General features: G+C 38.7%; 2 protein-coding genes across 9 annotated transcripts in view; both read right to left on the bottom strand.

The window, feature by feature from the left end:
- The window catches only part of carmil3 (capping protein regulator and myosin 1 linker 3), an 87,776-nt gene extending 77,768 nt beyond the window's left edge, over positions 1-10,008 (bottom strand). For 2 of the 6 annotated variants that reach the window (XM_055203107.2, XM_055203108.2), the window contains exons 1-2: positions 9,717-10,008; positions 7,756-7,850 (exon numbers count right to left, since the gene is read on the bottom strand). In XM_055203107.2, the coding sequence (XP_055059082.2) occupies positions 7,756-7,850; positions 9,717-9,774 (153 nt within the window). In that variant the 5' untranslated portion in view covers positions 9,775-10,008. The remainder of the gene's footprint in view (positions 1-7,755; positions 7,851-9,716) is intronic. The other 4 variants (XM_055203102.2, XM_055203104.2, XM_055203105.2 and 1 more) reach the window with 4 other exon arrangements.
- Positions 10,009-12,094: 2,086 nt separating this feature from the next.
- LOC129442822 (tripartite motif-containing protein 16) lies at positions 12,095-19,863 on the bottom strand. 3 transcript variants are annotated; one of them, XM_055203099.2, is made up of 7 exons: positions 19,737-19,863; positions 17,198-17,526; positions 14,786-14,881; positions 14,431-14,673; positions 14,148-14,307; positions 13,296-13,355; positions 12,095-13,208 (listed from the first exon to the last, which is right to left on the bottom strand). In XM_055203099.2, exons 1-7 carry the CDS (start codon positions 19,822-19,824, stop codon positions 12,664-12,666), a joined length of 1,521 nt encoding a protein of 506 aa, XP_055059074.2. In that variant the 5' UTR covers positions 19,825-19,863; the 3' UTR covers positions 12,095-12,663. The 3 variants fall into 3 exon arrangements, with proteins under 3 accessions (XP_055059074.2, XP_055059075.2, XP_055059076.2); XM_055203100.2 differs by having other exon boundaries at positions 14,795-14,881; XM_055203101.2 differs by lacking the exon at positions 13,296-13,355.
- Between the last annotated feature and the right edge of the window lie 1,194 nt (positions 19,864-21,057).

Below are 21,057 nucleotides of genomic sequence, written 5' to 3'. Positions count from 1 at the left end.
CACATCATCTATCTCTATCAACGCTATCTCATGGCAATTCGTACATATTTTACGATGTGGCTAATTCATACGACCATATTCATACATTTTTGTACAATTTGCCTTGATTCCTGTGACTTTGGGGTTAGGAACGGGTCGTTATTGTTTTTTTATGATAATCGTACGTTTTTGCACGATTAACTTTGTACAAATTCATACAAATTAGCCATTTGTAAAATATTTGACAATACGAGAATTCTCGTGAGATCAGGCTGGCACACCAGGCATAATGATGGTCACAGATGGATACCTTTAATATAACTGAGCTGAATGCTTAATAAAACGGTAATATAATGATTCAAGCAATTTCAAGTTCATCTCGATTTGCACGTTAACTATGAACCGCCACAGAGAAACTTATCACGACCATATCTGATTGCCTTCTTGCTAACTCCCTGTATCTCACTCTTTCTCAAATTCGATCTGGATTAGTCTTGGCAGCCACATCACCTCTGCCTGACTGCAGTGACCCCCTCCAACAATCATTGGCTTTGAATGTCTCTACAGGTTACGCTGTCATTGCTGACTTCCCTTAAGCAACTCGTCTCACATTTCCTAACGTTATTCCGGCTCTAGTATCAGGATTCAGTAATCGTACAATTTTTAGATATTTTTGAGACCATAACCACACGTGATGCATTCATAATTCTTGTTAGTTTAACAGTTTGAGCTCATTACTGCAAGCAATGCATCCATAATTCTTATTCGGGTTTTAATTAAAAAGAACTAAACAGAGTCGGAATAACGATGAGGCATATCCAATAACTTATATAGCACATTCACCACGTTTGCAACATGCATCGCCTGCAACTAAACAACAAATAGAGGGCGCAGGTCAGTCTTAATTTATTCTCAAACGATCTTTAACGAAATGTCTATAAAAACACAGAATCTGAATCTAAGTATGCCATTTTTGCTAAGAAAAGAATGGTTCTGCTTGGGTAAGGTCACCTCTCCGCCCCAATGAGCGGTTCAACAAAGTCGTCACGTCAGTCACCGTGGCGATCATAGGCGTAATTGGCCTATTATTCTACTGGAGACGGAAAACTGAAGCGACAGGCTGAGGTAAATAATTGAAGTGAAAGAGAAGGCGACATTTGTGGCTTCAAAACAACCGATTTCCTCTTCTGCCCCCAACCCCCTTTCAGTGCCCCCTCTCATGAGCCTCTCCCTGGTGTGTTCTTGTTCACCAAGTCAAGCTTTTATCCTCTCCCCTATTCCTACATCACACAATCCTTCTCTGCTGTGGGGCCGCAAAATATTTGTTTGAGTGTGCGTGTGTGTTTATGTACACAAGGCTAGGTTGTGTGATCTCTGAGTGGATGTGTATGAAAGATAGTGTGTTTTGAGCAATATTTTAAGCACTGTGGCTTGGGGCTTTGCACTGATGTCTTGCTGAGAGTCCAATACAGCGGGGCCAGTGATGTGCATGCATTTGTGAGTCTGGATTGATGTGCAGAAGAGGGAGGGTGTGTTAGTAGGCTGGTATGCAGTTGGCATACCACCACACACACACACACACACACACACACACACACACACACACACACACACACACACACACACACACAGACCCTTGGGGTAAAAGAGCAAAAAGTGACAGACCTTGAGCAAAAATCCCAACACATAGAAAAAAGGCCTGAAGGTGTGTGTATAATGTTAGTGTCTGTGAAAATCTTTGCACTGCAAATGTCTGAATCTAAAAAATTGAACTAAATTAAATGAATTTATACAAACTGCTTATTGGTGCATGCAACAGAAGTGCATAAACATAGAAATTATATATAATAGTGGCCAGAAATGTTGATCCGGGGTGGACAATATTTGTTTTAAATGTCCTCTCAGATTAGATTATACGATTAAAACATGCGGTGTATGGTACAAAATGGACATTTATGGTATTAAATAGACAAATTAGTTTGCCAAAAAGACAAACCAGAATATTATGGAATCTGGGTTATAATCGAATAAAAAAATGTGTACAAAAATAAAAAGCTTAGAGGTTAAAAAAGCATACCTTGACTAAGTTTCATCTGTAAAATTAAAATGTATTACACGGCTCTTTGGAATGCTTGATTTTGATTGGCCAGTCTGGACATTTGCAGATTTGTTATTCCCAGATTAAAACCGCTCAAAACTCACAAGGTAACCCGGATGTGGAAATCATTTTGACAGGTACAGATTAATATTACACAAAATATCCCTGCGTCCCAATCTGTAAACAAAATGTAAATGTAATACTATTGATTCTAAATAGTATTTGAAATTAGAATTATTATGACCCAAATCATAGGCTACAGTATTGTTCAAAATAATAGCAGTACAATGTGACTAACCAGAATAATCAAGGTTTTTAGTATATTTTTTATTGCTACGTGGCAAACAAGTTACCAGTAGGTTCTCAGATAACAAACAAGACCCAGCATTCATGATATGCACGCTCTTAAGGCTGTGCAATTGGGCAATTAGTTGAAAGGGGTGTGTTCAAAAAAATAGCAGTGTCTACCTTTGACTGTACAAACTCAAAACTATTTTGTACAAACATTTTTTTTTCTGGGATTTAGCAATCCTGTGAATCACTGAACTAATATTTAGTTGTATGACCACAGTTTTTTAAAGGGGTCATATCGTGAAAATGTTAGCATTGCCACTTTGTAGGTGTGAGCAAAAATAGGTCATTGAAATTTGGCTTTCTTTATGATGTCATAAGGATATCTTATTAGAATAATACCGGCCCCTTAATGTACACTATCCAACCACAGCACTGCTATTTAGTGCAGAGAGAAAGAAAGAGAGAAAAAATAATTCACAGCACAATTGAGTTTGAATTGCATCAAACCACCATCATTGTGATTAGTGTTTGCACTTCATCAGCTCATTTGCATTTTAAAAGACACACCCAAAACGACACATTTCTGCTCAAACCTACAAAGTGGCAATGCTAACATTTTCACGATATGACCCCTTTAAAACTGCTTGACATCTGTGTGGCATGGAGTCAACCAACTTGTGGCACCTCTCAGCTGTTATTCGACTCCATGATTCTTTAACAACATTCCACAATTCATTCACATTTCTTGGTTTTGCTTCAGAAACAGCATTTTTGACATCACCCCACAAGTTCTCAATTGGATTAAGGTCTGGAGATTGGGCTGGCCACTCCATAACATTAATTTTGTTGGTTTGGAACCAAGACTTAGCCCGTTTACTAGTGTGTTTTCGGTCATTGTCTTGTTGAAACAACCATTTCAAGGGCATGTCCTCTTCAGCATAGGGCAACATGACCTCTTCAAGTATTTTAACATATGCAAACTGATCCATGATCCCTGGTATGCGATAAATAGGCCCAACACCATAGTAGGAGAAACATGCCCATATCATGATGCTTGCACCTCCATGCTTCACTGTCTTCACTGTGTACTGTGGCTTGAATTCAGAGTTTGGGGGTCGTCTCACAAACTGCCTGTGGCCCTTAGACCCAAAAAGAACAATTTTACTCTCATCAGTCCACAAAATGTTCCTTCATTTCTCTTTAGGCCAGTTGATGTGTTCTTTGGCAAATTGTAACCTCTTCTGCACATGCCTTTTTTTAACAGAGGGACTTTGCGGGGGATTCTTGAAAATCGATTAGCTTCACACAGACGTCTTCTAACTGTCACAGTACTTACAGGTAACTCCAGACTGTCTTTGATCATCCTGGAGATGATCATTGGCTGAGCCTTTGCCATTCTGGTTTTTCTTCTATCCATTTTGATGGTTGCCTTCCGTTTTCTTCCACGTCTCTCTGGTTTTGCTCTCCATTTTAAGGCATTGGAGATCATTTTAGCTGAACAGCCTATCATTTTTTGCACCTCTTTATAGGTTTTCCCCTCTCCAATCAACTTTTTAATCAAAGTACGCTGTTCTTCTGAACAATGTCTTGAACGACCCATTTTCCTCAGCTTTCAAATGCATGTTCAACAAGTGTTGGCTTCATCCTTAAATAGGGGCCACCTGATTCACACCTGTTTCTTCACAAAATTGATGACCTCAGTGATTGAATGCCACACTGCTATTTTTTTTAACACACCCCTTTCAACTAATTCAACTAATTGCCCAATTGCACAGCCTTAAGAGTGTGCATATCATGAATGTTGGGTCTCATTTGTTTTCTGAGAATCTACTGAACCTACTGGTAACTTGTTTGCCATGTAGCAATAAAAAAATATACTAAAAACCTTGATTATTCTGGTTAGTCACATTGTACTGCTATTATTTTGAACAATACTGTATGTCCACACGAAGCCGGTGCATTCCCTATCCGATCATTTTTTTCCTTGCTCTAAAAAAATAATCCGTAAACACGAAACCACTGAAACCGACTGAAAGCGGTGTAGTATATATGCCGGACCAGTATGGGGCGCTGTAATTCTGCCACAGATATACACTATACACGGAGAAGACGACTTTGAGCATGCGCATAACCAACGTATGGTGTTGTCCATTATCGCTTGTTGGTCACCACAATTGCATAGAAGTAATAGATTTTGCTGTAATAAAGCTAGTAGGCTTTAGTAGCTTCTGTAGCACGAACACAATCACGTAGTCCGCCGTTATTGTTGTTGCTGTTACGTGTGACGCTTCCAACACGTGACGTGATGACGTTTTCGCTTCACATAATATACGGATTGGCTGTACAGACAAACCGCAAGGGTGTCGGTTTCAGATTTATCCACTTTAGGACCCGGTTTTAAAAAAATAGCGGATTCAGTCTCCCAAAACGCCGGATTCGTGTGGATGAAACACCAATACGATAACAAAATGTATATGGTGATATGCGTCTCCGTGTGGACAGCCCCATAGTATGTTAAAACGAGTTTCCGGATGGTCTAGTGTAGATCCATAGATACAAAAAAAAGGGGTAATATTACCCACAACCCGCTGTGAGAGGGCGGAGTTTAGTTGCACAACACAGAATAAACAAATTATAAAAATAATGCGTCACTGAATCAATAAATGAAACTACAAAGTAAACTTTACATGACGAGTAATAAATGAAGAAATGCTTGAATGCAAAGATGAGTTGTATTCTGATGTTTGAATTTCTTAAGGGTCACGGGCCCTATTTTAATCATCTTAACGCATGGTTTGTGCACCAAGCGCACAGCCTAAAAGGGTTGTTCCTATTCTTGTAATGAGCAATGGGTGTGTTTTAGGCGTAATGCGCAATAAACCAATGAGAGTCTTATCTCTCACCCCCTTTAAAAGCCAGTTGCGCTCACGCCATGCCGATTCCCTATTTAAATGGCGGAATTTGTAAACTGAAAAACTAAAGAAGACCGTGGTGCTAAACGTGAAAATGATCACTGCGCCTGGTTAAAACTATAACATGTATGATAGGGCCCCACAGCACCGTCCAGGCAACAAGTTTCACTTTCGTTTCGTGTTAGTATGTCCCAGTGTGCATACTGGGTTGTTTTGCACTCAAAAGTAGGTACTTTCCCAGTACAAATGCAGTACATACTATTAGCTTTAGTCTTTTATTAACATATATGACATTATATTTACAAATTATTAAATCAAATAGCATGTTCATTACATTTGAATGTCTTATCTTAAAGCAACACCAAAGAGTTTTTGCTCTTTGCTCCCCCGACAGGTTAGAAGCAGGATTGCCCATTACCACTGTCGTAAATACTGCACCATTGCTGGCTCTGATTGGATTGTAGGTCTGCCGTAAAGCAAGTTTTTGTAGTTTTCACTCGAACTACATGACCGCGACCCGATGGTTGGAAACTTCTTTAGTGCGGTTTTGGCCGATAGAGGGCTGCAAAGCGAATGTGAAAGTGCCGTTCACCCTGTTTTCAGTGGATGAACCACTGAAAATTTTTTGGAAACATTATTTTAAGGTAAAAAAAATTATAAATAAATAAAATGTTTTTTCTCACGGAAGGTCTGCATTCATTAAAAATTACCTATTGAAATATTTCAAATCAAATTTTAAAGGGGACATTTCACAAGACTTTTTTAAAATGTAAAATCAATCTTTGGTGTCCCCAGAGTACGTATGTGATGTTTTAGCTCAAAATACCAGATTATTTATTATAGCATGTTAAAATTGCCACTTTGAAAGTATGAGGAAAAATATGCAGTTTTTGGGTGTGTCCTTTTAAATGCAAATCTCTGCACTAAATGGCAGTGCCGTGGTTGGATAGTGCAGATTAAGGGGCGGCATTATCCCCTTCTGACATCACAATGGGAGCCAAATTTCAATGACCCATTTTTTCACAAGCTTGCAGAGAATTTAATAAAATATTTCAATAAAGAGCGAAACATGTCAATTGTTCAAAGTTGGACATCACTTTTGGCCACAACTGTACATGATTGAAACAATTCTAACATTTGCAATTCTGTTTGGTGATGCTAGAAATTACATCAGATTCAAATATGTTTTGGTCAAAAGTCACAAGCACATTAAACCACAAAAAAAAACACTTGACACAATCTGACAGAGCGAAGAAGCAGATCTGAGCAAAGCAAAAAATGCGAAGTACAGAATGATGACAGAAAAAGCTAAAGGAAAGAGGGGTCTAAAAGAGACGAGAGAGTGGAGGGGGAGGGCTGAATAAGACGCTAATAGATATAGACAGACTCGAAAAGAGGAAAAGAAACATAAAAGCGAAAGACAGAAAAAGACACATGAAGTGGCAGAAGGGTGTAGAGGTTAGAAACGGGTCAACTATTCCATTAAACAGAAGCAGAAAATTGAGTTTGTCTAACTCTTTGTCAACACTAGTCCGTTGACACTCACAGGAAATAAGCTGGATGCCCCTTCTAAGAGTCTGTCACCTTCCCGAATCTCTTTTAGTGCGTGTGTGAATGCAACTTGATCTTAATGATTAATTGTGTTTTGTAGCTCCCTGGCATTTTAAGTCTCCGGCTCCTTTCAGTGGTCTAAGAGTGGCACACACACACATAGGCATTCGCACGCCACCTCTGCTCTCGCCCATCTCACACGCTACCTTCAAAGTCTGTCTCACACTGTCATTCCCCCAACACTGAGATACAATGGCCACAGTAATACACACAGCTCAGCAGGGGTCTAGTCTTCGACAATTTGTGTTTGTGTGTGTGTATGTGCGCGCACCGTCACACTTACATTGCTTTTATTATTGATTCCATTGCCCATTCTCCAAATGGACTTGGCAAAAACAACCCAAGCAGCAGGCAGTAAACACAGCACACCATTACAACAACCGAGGAAAGGTTAAAGTCTTAGGCTCATTGTTTTTGTTATTGATGCATAATAGTAGCCCAAGGTAAAGGGGCAAAGTGGATGCACACATTTGCCCAACGCTGATGGATTTTTAAGGATGAACCACAGCAAACATGATAGCTGGAGGGTGTGTTGTCCTCTTCACTATACACATTAACCCTCCACTTATTGGAAAAAGATCATACCCATCACTTATTAGGAAATAATCATTTGTTATGCTTTGCCAGGGTTAGGTGACGGTGTAAACTTATAACTTTAGGACCAAGTGGAAGCCTGTGCTGATGGGATGCATGGGCTGAGGACTGAACAGGCATATCTGACTCCAGCTTGCACCTGCTTAAATCAGCCAGGTCTACTGGGCCAATGTTACATCATCTAATTAATATTCATGAGCCAAGCTCATAATGACGCCACCCTCTTTTCACTGGGGTAAGACAGTGAAGATAAATATAATGTCTTACCAGAATTCGATCTTCGGACTTGCCACTCTTGTTCTCTACTTTGATAGCTCTCACTAACTTGATTGACGTTTTATCAATGATTCGTCTGATGCTGTCTGCAAAATAGAAAGACAAGCCATTAACGACCAGAGACACTCTTTCTCTCTCTCTCTCTCACACACACACACACACACACACACACAAGATTATTTTCAATGCAATAACTGCATCATTCCCATATGCTTTATTTTTACACCTTGTCCACTTGTGTAGGTGGTCTCTGCGTGAGCATCCCATATATCCAAACAGCACACACACACACACAAAAGCATCTCAAGGTGTCCTTTAAACAAACATGTGGAATAAATGCGAAACTCTAATGCTGTTTCTGTGGCTTTATATACACAATTTTTATACATCAGATCTCGTTTCTGGAATATCCACTTCATACTTTTACAAAGAGAAATGAATCGGAGAGAGGAAAATGACAAAGTGAGCAAGGGAAAGATCAAAGTAAGACAAACAAGCAGACAGTTAATTCAGTCGCAATCAACTTTAATCTGCATAAGACCCGATCACGAAATCCTGGCCTGTCCGACTGATGCTAAGAAGAGCGCAGGGCCAAACCAGAGCGCATGTTTCCATTACAGTGAGTCACAGAGGGATAAATCAATGGGTGAAAGGGGTAGGCATATGCAAATGTTAACGAGGATTGAAGAGATGAAAAGAAAGAAAAAACTAATGGTGTAGGAGTGAGATCGAGATCAGATGAAAGAAGTGTTGCTGAGAAAGAGAGAGAGTGCAACACATATACCACACTTGACACTTTGCCAAACTCCCCTTTTTATTGGGGAATGCAAAGCTGGCTGTGTTCTAGCAACACAGCATGTCTCCACCTCCACATAACATAATAACGCACGAGTTATGTGCACTCATGATCAAGTTTAAGTTATACAGGGTTAAGTCAAGTATATAGCAACTTAAATTTAACCATGCTGTATGGTAGAAAGTTATTTTTAGGTGATTTAACAGTGTACATGTGTTGAAAAGTATATTCAATTTGGCTAGTCTTTATTTTTATGAGGTGGGCATGACAGATTTTGGCATTATAAATTAAATACTTGAACATTATTATTAATGTAACAATGTACAATATTATTATAACTGTAACTAAACGCAATTATGCCAATAAAGTATTTGAATGAAGAGAGAGAGAGAGACACACACACACAGAGAGAGAGAGAGAGAGAGAGAGAGAGAGAGAGAGAGAGAGAGAGAGAGAGAGAGAGAGAGACGGCGAGGGGGGGAGAAAGCGGGACAGTAAATACTGGGTTAGTAATAGGGATTAATTACCAAAGGAAGATAATAATGTGTGAGGGTAATTAACTCTGAGAGAGCTCCAAATGTCAAACTGCTAGTGTGCTCAGTCAGTGTGTGTCAGTAAGTGTGAGGATGCATCACCGTGCGCAAAAATGATGACGGTCTCTATGACAAGTGTGTAGCACGCGTGTGTTCAGTCAGCCTCACAAACACAAATCGCGAATGTGACTGATGTGTATCAGTCTTTCTGCGAACTTGCGTCAGCAGCAATACTTAAAATGTGACAAAAGCTGAAAGTAAGTCATATATCTGAGACACATCTAAGTGGAAACGGCCCTTCTCTCCATACACACGCGCCTGTGCGCACGCAAACACCGCAGAACGCGCACGCACAGGATATCAACTGATCGATTTGCACAGATTTGGTTATGAGGAGATGTAAACGGAGTGACAACAAACCGCCTTAAGCGCACAAATATGTATATTTTCACCGTTAATATTCGTTACATCTTCACAAATCAACCAGCATATTAAACAATTCATGTTGATTTCAAACCACCACAGCGCCGGACGCGAGCACACACGCGCTTAACAAATCACACGACGCGCGAACAGAATGTCAGGTACGAGTGTAAAAAACCGAGCTTTCGGGGTTTATTCACCTGTCATTTCCCGGCTCACTGTGACAAAAGCAGTCGCGATGGTGTCTTTCGATGCCATGCCGTCCAGCGCCCCTCTCCTCTTCCGATTATCCTTATCAAGCAGGAGCGGCTGTAACGCGCGCGCTCTCTCTCCCCCAGCCGATGCCTATAAACATATCATACTGAAGAGAGCCAGCGAGGGGAGGAGGGCATCCGAGAGGAGTTTACACACAAACTGTGCATACATGTTAAGTCATGAATAAATGATGAAAGATAACATAACATGAGTTAACCATTTGATCTTGACCACCAAGAAATAACATCCAGCAATGCATGTGATGACGATAGATAGATAGATATTCACAGATTTTTTTTATTATGTGGATGACTTCATGTAGAAAACAGCAAATCACAATAAAATGACTTTAGCTTGGTTTTCAGAGATTGGGTCACATATATTTGAACCAACATGACGGCCTCTAACTGTTGTAGCCCTGTTGCTGAAAACATTTCGGCTTAACATCCAGAAAACCAGCAGATGCAAGAAAGTCTTGCACCTTGTTAGCAGAGTGAGACATCTAAGCATCTGCCTCCTGGGAAAAATCTTTGTCTCCTGTTTTTATTCCGTACAGTGACTCAGTTTTAAAAAATCAGTATTTATAGAGACCAGTGACAGCATCCTTGGCAGGGAGTGAAACGTGTCATACATAATAGGGTATTTTAAAATCCCTGTCACTCATAAAAGGATGATACAGGCAGCAAATAGTATCTGTGATTGGATAGAACTGTAAGTGGGTTCATGGAGACAAGTGGTACCAGTCTCTCTCTCCCTGATATTCTCTATTAGTGCCTATCCTTCCATCTACATGCATCTCCTGTATTTTTCTTTTTCAGTGGCATTGCATGGTCTTGTTAAAACCGTGTCTGCCCTACACTTACCCCTAGGATACTTCTGAGAGTGCAGGGATGGATAGCAGGGGGAAGGGCAGGAGATAACTGGCTTTTGTGCTGCCCCTTGTACCTCAAGGGCCCACATATCTACCCAATGAAATTGTGTATATGAAAGTCGGTGCATTTGTGTATCTTCAAGAGACTCAAGTTTTTTGGAGATCCACCCTAGCAAAGTGTTTTGTTTTCCTGCAACTTTTGAGTGAACCCAAGACCCATTCGCTGGTTCGGGTGTGCTTTATTAGGGTTAGATCTATACTCAGCACTGTAAAAAACTTGGTAAGGTTAGTCAATTCAACCTACTATTTTAAGTTATGACCTGTGATCGGCTATTACACTGCAAAAAATGATTTAAGAAAAAAATGTTCCTAGTATTTTGTCTTGCCTTCAGGAAAAATATAAAAAAATTCTCAAATTAAGATGCCTTTTCTTGATGAGCAAAACAACCCAAGAAAATACGGAGCCCCTAAGGGGACATGGAGCAAAAATTAAATAAAGTTTAGTTTTGCGTGCGCACATGAAACTATCGCATGCTCACGTGAAACTTTTTAACCGAGCCCCTAAGGTGCATTGTTCTTAACGACAGAGATAAGCCCCTAAGATGACATTAGAGTAAAAAAAAATCGAAAGTTTAGTTTTGTGTGCTCACGTGAAACGTGAAATTATCGCGTGCGCACGTGAAAGCGAAAGTTTCACGTGCGCAGGCGAAAGTTTTACGTGAGCAGGCGAAACTAAATGCGGTAGTTTCACGTGTGCACGCGATGGTTTCACGTGAGCACGCGATGGTTTCACGTGAGCACGCGATGGTTTCACGTGAGCACGCGATGGTTTCACGTGAGCACGCGAAGGTTTCACGTGAGCACGCGAAGGTTTCACGTGAGCACGCGAAGGTTTCACGTGAGCACGCGAAGGTCTCACGTGAGCACGCGAAGGTTTCACGTGAGCACGCGAAGGTTTCACATGAGCACGCGAAGGTTTCACGTGAGCACGCCAAAGTTTCACGCGAGCACGCCAAAGTTTCACGCGAGCACGCCAAAGTTTCACGCGAGCACGCCAAAGTTTCACGCGAGCACGCCAAAGTTTCACGCGAGCACGCGAAGGTTTCACGTGCACACACAAAACTAAACTTTCTTTCATTTTTGCTCCATGTCCCCTTAGGGGCTCCTTAAAAACAAGACAAAAATACTAAGAATTTTTTTTCTTGAAAATCATTTTTTGCAGTGTACCTTTTAAATTTTTGGCATAAACATCTTATTCCAGTGAAAGAGTGCACCCTGGAAAGACAATAATGGCAAGAAAGATACAGCATAAAGCAGGAGCGGTGGTTAACACGAATAGGGTATACACAGTGTGTGGATGCTGTCGACAGATTAGACAAGATGACAGATTTCATCCCAGACCGGAAGATGTGTAACATCTGCCCAATAAACATATAAAAATTACAAATCAGAAACATCTTAAATTGTTTATTTAATAATCGTTCAATAATTCATATATCACCCAAAATAAATATACAGTATATAATTGATATAAAATGTACTAACCTTTTTGACTGAGATCCTGCATATTGAATATTTCTCCAGTTTTCCTGACTATACCTTTGGTCTTAACTACAGTAAGCATTGTTCTTAACTACAGATAGAGATATAAAATCACAGATATCAAAACTAATGTAGTGCTGCCACCAAGTGTGTGCATGTGAAAACTACACCCTTCCTTCAACGCCAAATAATGTCTTTGAAAATCTTTTTAATCTGAAAAAAAGTATTTAAATACCTGACATGCTTTTATTCACATGTAAAATATCAGAAGAATAGAATATGTAAGGAATAAATGACGACGGATTGTTGATTCATTCAAAAAAATAATGCACACCCAAGGTAGTAAGCGTGTGCATTATTTTCTAATAATTTAACGGCCCGTCGTCAATTATTCCGCTTATACAAAAGTTACCACAAATAAAATAATCAACACAAGTGTAACATTTCTCAACCAATCCCATTGTATAATACTGTACATCCTAACTTTTCACTTGATCACAAATTCTCAGGTAGCATCGTTTCCCTCCCATTCCAAACCCAGGATAAACAGGCTCACTAAACATAGTTTGAGTCTTATGAATAAGACTCATGTTGTCTGAAACATTGTAAAATGCTAAAATACCAGCATTGTGGTGCAGATAAACTCCTATTCTGTAACACCAAGACTGACCCTTACAATTAACCATCTTATTGTTATACCAGAACTCAGACATAAACCCATAAGAACGTAGTCCCCATGAATGTGAATTCCTCCCAAAGTGTGGTGCTCGCTTTCCTTTCCTACAAATCTCTTTGTAAGACACGGCAATGCAGACCCAACCCAAACCACCACCAAACTCCGCCTCCCAATAATGCGGTGACCCTGTGAGGGCTTCATTGCACAGAATTTGTGCTCTGCTGTCAAACCTCTCAGTGTGTTCAGGATAGTCCTCGTTCGGATGTGAGGCAGTCACCTTCCTGTCCTCATCCGACAAGCGGAGGCTTGTGTGTGCTGTGTTGGTATTAAAAGTGAGTTTCGTTGCATCTGTGGTAGATAGAAAAAGGTTTGGAGGTTAGACACATTACATCTGCAGTCAGAAAAGAAGAAAGTGTCTAAATATGGGAAACGTACACTGTAAAAAATCCTCTCGTGTCTTTGGTGGCGGTGATGTCACAATTCGAGTGGTTTTCACTGGATGGATAGATAGTTGAGTTAAACGAGATTTGTAGATATGCACTGATGCAACCATAATTTAAATCAAATGGGCTGTCAAGCAATTACAATTTTGAGTCAAATATTACATGCCGATGTAATGAATAGGTCTATTATATAATATTTAGAGAGAAAAAATAAATTAAGATTAGCTTGACAGGCAATAGCATTGAATATACAAAAATTGTTAATTTAATATAACTAACCACTGTTGATTAAAAAAAAAATTGTTTTTTTAATCCTGAATTGCTGTAATGGTAGTTAAATCCATTACAAAATGTACAAAGGGGCCATGATAAATTGTTAAATTTTTAATTTTTAACCTTTTTATTATTTCTTTAAAGGGGACATTTGACAAGACGTTGTAGTAGACGTCAAGTTGTAGGTCAAAATACCAAATAGATAATTTATTATACCATGTTAAAATTGGCACTTTGTAGGTATAAACAAAAATGTGCCATTTTGGGTGTGTCCTTTTAAATGCAAATAAGCTGATCTCTGCACTTAATGACAGTGCAGTGGTTGGATAATGCAGATTAAGGGGCGGTATTATCCCCTTCTGACATCACAAAGGGAGCCAAATGTTTTACCAAAACTTACTTACTGGGTTGAACTTTTTCACATTTTCTAGGTTGATAGAAGCACTGGGGATGCAATTATAGAACTTGAAAATGGGAAAAGTCAGATTTTCATGATATGTCCCCTTTAACATAATGTGTTACATTGACAGCCCTATAAATATACGTTTTTTAATATAATCCTCCTACTAACCTCTTCCAGAGATGGTTAATAAACTCCACTGGCTGATTATATTTAACTTCGTTATTAATTCAGTGACTGCTTCAGTGGCACGATCAAATGAACAGTATGGATGCTCGAGGAGGGTGAAACATTTTTTATATGCGTTCAAGGAGGGCATATGCACTGTGTTCTGTAGGGGGTAAAGTAGACATTAAATACAGTTTGAAAAGGAGTCACTTCTATCTGAACGTTTTATTATGCTATATTGAGTTATTTTGCATATCTGCTTTACACTCATTTCGAATCCCTGTACCTCAAGAAATCGGACGTCATTGTTTGAATGAGAGAGTAACTCCAGGTATTGTAGTTTAGCATCTATGTCCTTCAGTTTATTGATCTCCTGCTGTAATGTCTCTGCAAATTCTTCCGCTTGCCTTTCAGCAGCATCTGTCTGACCTTGGATCAGCTCTGTCACTTTTCTCTGATTGTCCTTCATGGATTCAATCAGCACAGTGAAGCTTCTCTCGCTCTTCTTCAGTGCCTCCTGAACTAAGGTCTGAAAAATTAAGCGGGAACAGAATGGATGTTCTAAAATGAATGAGACAACCAATATCATGCCATAAAAATAAATGTAGTTACTGTTTAAATTAAAACAGAAGTCATCCAACCCTGAAAACCTCAACAGCTTGTCTCAGCTCCTGCACGTCTTTCTCCATTGCTTGGATTGTATCAGTGGTTTGCTTCTGCAACTCTCCCAACTTAAGCTTAAAAATAAACAATCACATTCAGTATGAATTCCAATGTTATTATTTTTGTTTTGGCAGAGATAATGAGGAAAGAAACCAAGGAGAGTAGAATGATGAGTCAAACTCTCACCACCCACACGAGAAATGTGTCGGAGCACGTGCATAAACCACTAGTGAAAGTCCAATATATTAGCTAGACTAAGACCGATAAGCAAAAAAAAGACAGATAAGCAGCCATTTTGAGATTTATATCTCACTGGACATTCCACTTTTTGGAATCCATTCAGCTAATCTCCGGGTCTGGCACCAGCACTTTTAGCATAGCTTAGCATAATCCATTAAATCTGATTAGACCATTAGCATCGTGCTGTAACATGGCTGCAGCAGGCGTAGTGATATTATGCACTGCCCGAAAATAGTCACCTTGGTTACTTTCAATAGCAGGGGACTATTCGGGCACTGCGTAATATCACTACGCCTGTTGCCGCCATATTACATCAGCAAAGTCCTTGATTATTGGGCCTGTTTGAGAGTATAGTTTCTAGCCATATCGCACTAGAAAATCGCAACTTTTAATTTTCCGTCAGTCTTAGTACCCGATGTAACTACAGAAGAGTCAAGTTTTAAATAGGAAATATATCAAAACTCTTTGGTTATTTTTAGCGCAATGCTAATAGTCTAATCAGATTCACTGGATTGTGCTAAGCTATGCAAAAAGTGCTAGCGCCAGACCTGGAGATCAGCTGAATGGATTCCAAAATGGTAAAAATCAAATGTTTAACTCTAGGGGAGCTGAAAAATTAGCATTTTTCAAAAAAAGTGGAATGTCCCTTTAACAGAAGCATCCAAATATGAACAAAAGCACTATTTAATATTACAAATATTTTATAAATACTATATTTATCATGTTTTATATTGCAATATTTTCTTTTGATTAAAGTGTTTGTGTTTACTATTGTGTTGTGCAATAAGTTTAGTATTAAAGGTGCAATGTGGGACTTTTTGCGGCATTAGCGGTGAGACCAACGGATCAGTCCACAGCTCTCCCCTCTTTTTCGAAATGCATAGTGAAGCTACGGTAGCTGCCACAGGAGTAGAAAAGCACACTTTGTAGAACAGGTTGTCCGTTAAGGGCTACTGCATTATATTGCATTCCTGTCAAGAGATCCTTCTAACCGTGGGTTCAAACCAGCCGCGTTTGAGGTGTCAAATTCGTGTTTACCGCGTCTTTACCGTGTGAACATTTTGAGTTTACTCGCTTCATTCACGTGTGAAAGCCGCATGTAAAATTCTAGTCATCGAGATATTCACGCGGATATTGGCGTCATGGGAGGGGATTCTGCGACTCCGCTCGCTTCATGTAATCACGTCACTACTAGAACAAGCTCCTGATTGGTTAACGCGATTTCAACTCTGAATTCACACCATTCGCGCAAACTAGACATGCAAATGAGGCGGAATCGCGTGAACTTCAGCGTCTCATTCGCGCCGCGAGACCTCCAGACGCGCGTCAATACGTCTTTACATTGACCTTAACATTGAAATCACTCGCCCTTGACGCCTCCACCGCGGCTGGTCTGAACGCAGCATAAAAGTCCCACATTCCACCTTTAACTAGTACTACTACTAATCACATATAATAGTATCACATTGCCCCCAAAAAGTAGGTTACTTACGCAACACTTATAATATTTGAACACATTTTATAACAAATTTTCAAAGCAAGTGGCATCTATTAATACACTTTTTTAAGTTTTTCTCTGAACTAACTTTTACTTTTTTAGGTAGATGTATAAAGTAAGTTCCCTTTAAGTTGTTGCAACAATGTAACACTGTGTGTAGTTCATCACATTTGCCTTTATTTTGAAGAGTATAGCCCAAGTTTTAGCATTTGACAAATCTGCCACTTAACAAAATTTGTCTTGATTTGATATAATGTAATCTAATGCAATGACACTTAAACATTTTTAGATGAAATGCACTGTTCACATACTTTGGGGCCACTATATCAACATCAATATTATATAAACCAACACCCACACTGCTTGCTATAATAATTATCAATATCAGCCCTTGAGAAACCAATAAGTCAACATCTATTAAACACAGCCAAGGCATATTAACTCCAGTGCGACATCTATCTGTAAAGTATGACATTTGACATTAACATATTCCTGTAGCTCATTGCGTTAACAGCGCAAAAGGTCATGGTGGGTTCGAACGCAGGGAACACACATACTGATATAAGAAATATATACCTTGTAATGCATTGTAAATACTGTGCTTTGGATAAAAACGTCTGGCAAATGCGTAAATGTAAATGACATTTCTCACCTGTTTATCAATCACTTCTTTCTCCATTGCAATGACATCATGACCTCTGTGATTATCAGTAATACACAGGTGACAGATGCACTGCTGGTCTGTACGACAGTAGACCTCTTGTAGCTTGTCATGATGAGGGCAGATTTTCTCCTGCAGCGTTTCATTTGCCTCAACTAGTCTGTGCCTCTTTCCGACATGCAGCGTGTTGTGCAAGTCAAGATGAATCTCACAGTATGAAGACACACACTCCAGACAGGCCTGTTCTGCTTTGCGCTTCAACCCGATGCACACATCACATTTCACATCTGTGGATCCACTCGAAGCTGTTTCCTCCATGACTGCGAATGTGATACAGACGACAAAGTTTCAGTTCTCAGAAAAGATGACTGTGGCACAGAAAATCCGGAATTAAAATAAGGGTGTGGCTTTAGACAGGCAGCCAGGGGCAAACAATGACTCATAGGACTACTGTTGGCAAAAAACAATAATTGTTTTATATTATCTATTCAACAAACCTATAAAAAAAATTTTTAAAGTGACTTTTTATGTAGGAGAATAAAATAAATCTTTTTTTAGGCCTTGTGTCTTGCATACCATGTTCATGGTGTCATGCAACAGGTAAGATTAATGGTGTTATGTAAATGAATGTATCTGTTCAAGCTCAAAATATCATATAGCAAATTTATTATAGCATGTTAAAATTGCCACTTTGCAGGTGTGAGCAAAAATTTGAAGTTTTTGGGTCCTTTTAAATGCAAATGAGCTGATCTCTGTACTAAATGGCAGTGCTGTGGTTGGATAGTGCAGATTAAGGGGCGGTATTATCCCCTTCTAACGTCACAAGGGGAGAGAAATTTTAATGACCTATTTTTCACATGCTTGTAGAGAATGGTTTACCAAAACTAAGTTACTTGGTTGTACTTTTTCATATTTTTTAGGTTGATAGAAGCACTGGGCACCCAATTATAGCACTTAAACGTGGAAAAAGTCAGATTTTCATGGTATGTCCCCTTTAAAGGGATAGTTCAGCCAAAAATGAACATTCTCTCATCATTTACTCACTCTCATGATGTTACAAACCTGTATAAATCTAGTTGTTCTGACGTTTTACACTGCAATACAAAATGCTAAACACAGGCAGCAAAGGTTAACCACACATTAAAACACATGTGTCTTAAAATTAACAACTTAAAATTGCAGACATCCCAACCTGCAAAAAGTCATTTCAGGGAGGTATCCCGAAGCCCCCTACCCTCCCCCCCCCCCCCCAAAAAAAAAGAAAAAAAGAAAAAAAGGGAGGACAAGGATATGACATTTCAAGATATAAAAGCATAATATTAATTTCTAGAGGCCTATGCAATTATTGGTAACACTTTACTAGGTCTCATTTGTTAACATTAGTTAATGTATTAACTAACATGAACTAACCATGAGCAGTACATTTGTTACTGTATTTGCTAATCTTTGTTAACGTTAGTTAATAAAAATACAGCTGTTCATGTTTTGTTCGTGTTAGTTCACGGTGCATTAACTAATGTTAACAAGATTTGAATAATGTATTAGTAAATGTTTAAATTAACATTAACAAAGATAAAAAAATGCTTTATAAATGCAGTTCATTATTATATGTTAACTAATGTAGTAAACTAATGTTAGCTAATGTACCTTATTTTAAAGTGTTACCCAATTATTTGTTAATTATTTTGCAATATGTAGATTACTTTTACTATTTATATAAGCTGCTTATAATATTTATATAAACTGTTTTATTTATATTCTATTGCAACTTTAAACAGGTCTAAGGAGTTTGTTGTTTTCATGTAGCCTTGGCAACTAGTAGCCAGCCTGAATAATATGCACATGATATTAAACTTGTTGAACTCAATGTCAGTTCGGGAGAAGAGATAAAAGCCCGCCCACACTGACAATTGATTGGTTGATTTAGCGGAGCAGGCCAATCAGGATGCTCTCTGTCTTACATGCGCTTAATGAGGCACACTGGCACACACACGCAAGGTCTCCCCCTCCCTCTCTGCCGTGCACGTCTACTCTTTCTTGCTCGCTCTAGATTCCGGGAGATTTTAACTAATTTGCGGGCATCAGGGAGTCGCTATCCAAATGCGGGAGACTCCCGGAACTTCCGGGAGACTTGGGATGTCTGAAATTGTTCACACTTGTTTCTATTGGTGTTTTTTTAACAATTGTACACAATATAAACCATATCAGAATCTACAGGTGTGTGGTGTGTTTATACTAAAAATAGATAGTTGACTGTAATGTTAGTTAGTTTTATTCATCCCTTAAGAAATTTGGTTTGCACGGATGCCACAATCACATTATAATATTACAGTAGCACAACCCACACAAGAAACATTAGTGAGAAGTTTGTGTTTAAGGTTTTGCCAAGAGTGACTTATTTGACATGTGTTTAGGCCACTTTGCTTACAATCAATACAAAATAATTTAGACCAATACGTCTGAAAGTACATAAATGTCAGGACAGGAGAACTGGAGGAGTACAAATCACAGCTAAATTACCATGCCTTACCTTTATTGTTAAAATCTGGTAAACTTCTGTGTAATGTGTAACTTCTAGCTACATGTGTACATTTGAAGAAAAACTGAGGGACTCTCATTCTATTCCAGGATCTGAAGAAGATTTGATGATGTAACGGTGTTCTCCGTTGAATTATATTACAAACCAACGTAAAGATGCATGCCATAGCGATAACGCTGTCGGGGCCAACGCTGCGTACGTCAGTGTCGCCGCCATATTGGACCGGGCGTCCTGAATGTAGTTTTCAGGAAACCTGCAAGGTTTTTTCCCGTCCATTTCACTTTTAACAGATTTTAAAGATAAACAATGATTTCTGCACGCGGTGTACAAATAGGTTTTGTCCTAATATCAAATGCGTCGTGACGCTATTCTTCCACCTGTGTGATAGCTACTGTACAGTATTATATATATTACGGTTTTAATTTTCTATAGTGTATTTACACAAACTGTTTAATAAGGTTCAAGAGATTTGCACAAGAATTACAATTTCATAAAATATTATAAAATCAATATTTCAAATAGAAAGTTATAACAAATAGGCTATCAACATTCATAACTTATTTATTTAAAAAAAAATGTTATCTTGAGAGAAGTCAATGCTACCAGATGAATAAATTATGATTTTGCTACTACGTTTATTAATGCTTAACATTAACAAACTGAAAGTATCCATCCATATTTATAACCACATCAGCTGTCCCCCTGCTGTCTTTTGGCCTTTATTACAGAATGTATTAGTTTTTAAAAGATGTTCCTTTTCACATTTGCTTATTTTTGGTATGAGAAGTCCATTTGCTATTTTGGTAACTGTGAAATATAACTTTATAAAATGCTTTTAAATATAAGCTTGTTGATCTTAAAGTCTTATTCCAAAACACTTTTCCAAACAAATAATTTCATCTGAATCCACAGTTCTACAATAAAAATGTTAGCATTTGCCATCACAAAAAATATATATATTACTGTTTTACTGTTTGCTAGCTTTATCCTTGCCGTTGTTGTTGTTGTCACTGTTATCTGTCATGTGGTTTAGACAAAGTTCATTTTATTACTTTATGATGGTTGTTTATTGTCACTGCTTACACTGTCAAAAATTAAGGTACAAAGCTGTCACTGGGGCAGTACCCTTTAAAAAAGGTCCTAATATGTACCATTTAGGTACAAATATGTACCTTTTAAAGGTACATATTGGCAGTTCAAAGTACTAATATGCACTCTTTGGGTGCAAATGTGTACCTTTTTGAAAGGGTGCTGCCCCAGTGACAACTTTTGTGCCTTTTTTTCTGAGAGTGTATAATTTTTATGTGTAAAT

This window comes from Misgurnus anguillicaudatus, chromosome 2, assembly GCF_027580225.2.
Source record: "Misgurnus anguillicaudatus chromosome 2, ASM2758022v2, whole genome shotgun sequence".
In the NCBI taxonomy this organism is placed as follows: Eukaryota; Metazoa; Chordata; class Actinopteri; order Cypriniformes; family Cobitidae; genus Misgurnus; species Misgurnus anguillicaudatus.
This window is presented reverse-complemented; position numbering and strand designations above follow the sequence as displayed.

What these genes read in the sequence shown, in the direction of transcription:
- LOC129442822 (XM_055203099.2), bottom strand. Translation starts at nt 19,824, where the DNA reads ATGAGAGTCCCTCAGTTTTTCTTCAAATGTACACATGTAGCTAGAAGT. An exon ending in AAGCTGTTGAGGTTTTCAGG is followed by an intron (nt 14,674 to 14,785) that starts GTTGGATGACTT and finishes TTAATTTTTCAG; the next exon opens with ACCTTAGTTCAGGAGGCACT. An exon ending in ATGACGTCCGATTTCTTGAG is followed by an intron (nt 14,308 to 14,430) that starts GTACAGGGATTC and finishes TACCCCCTACAG; the next exon opens with AACACAGTGCATATGCCCTC.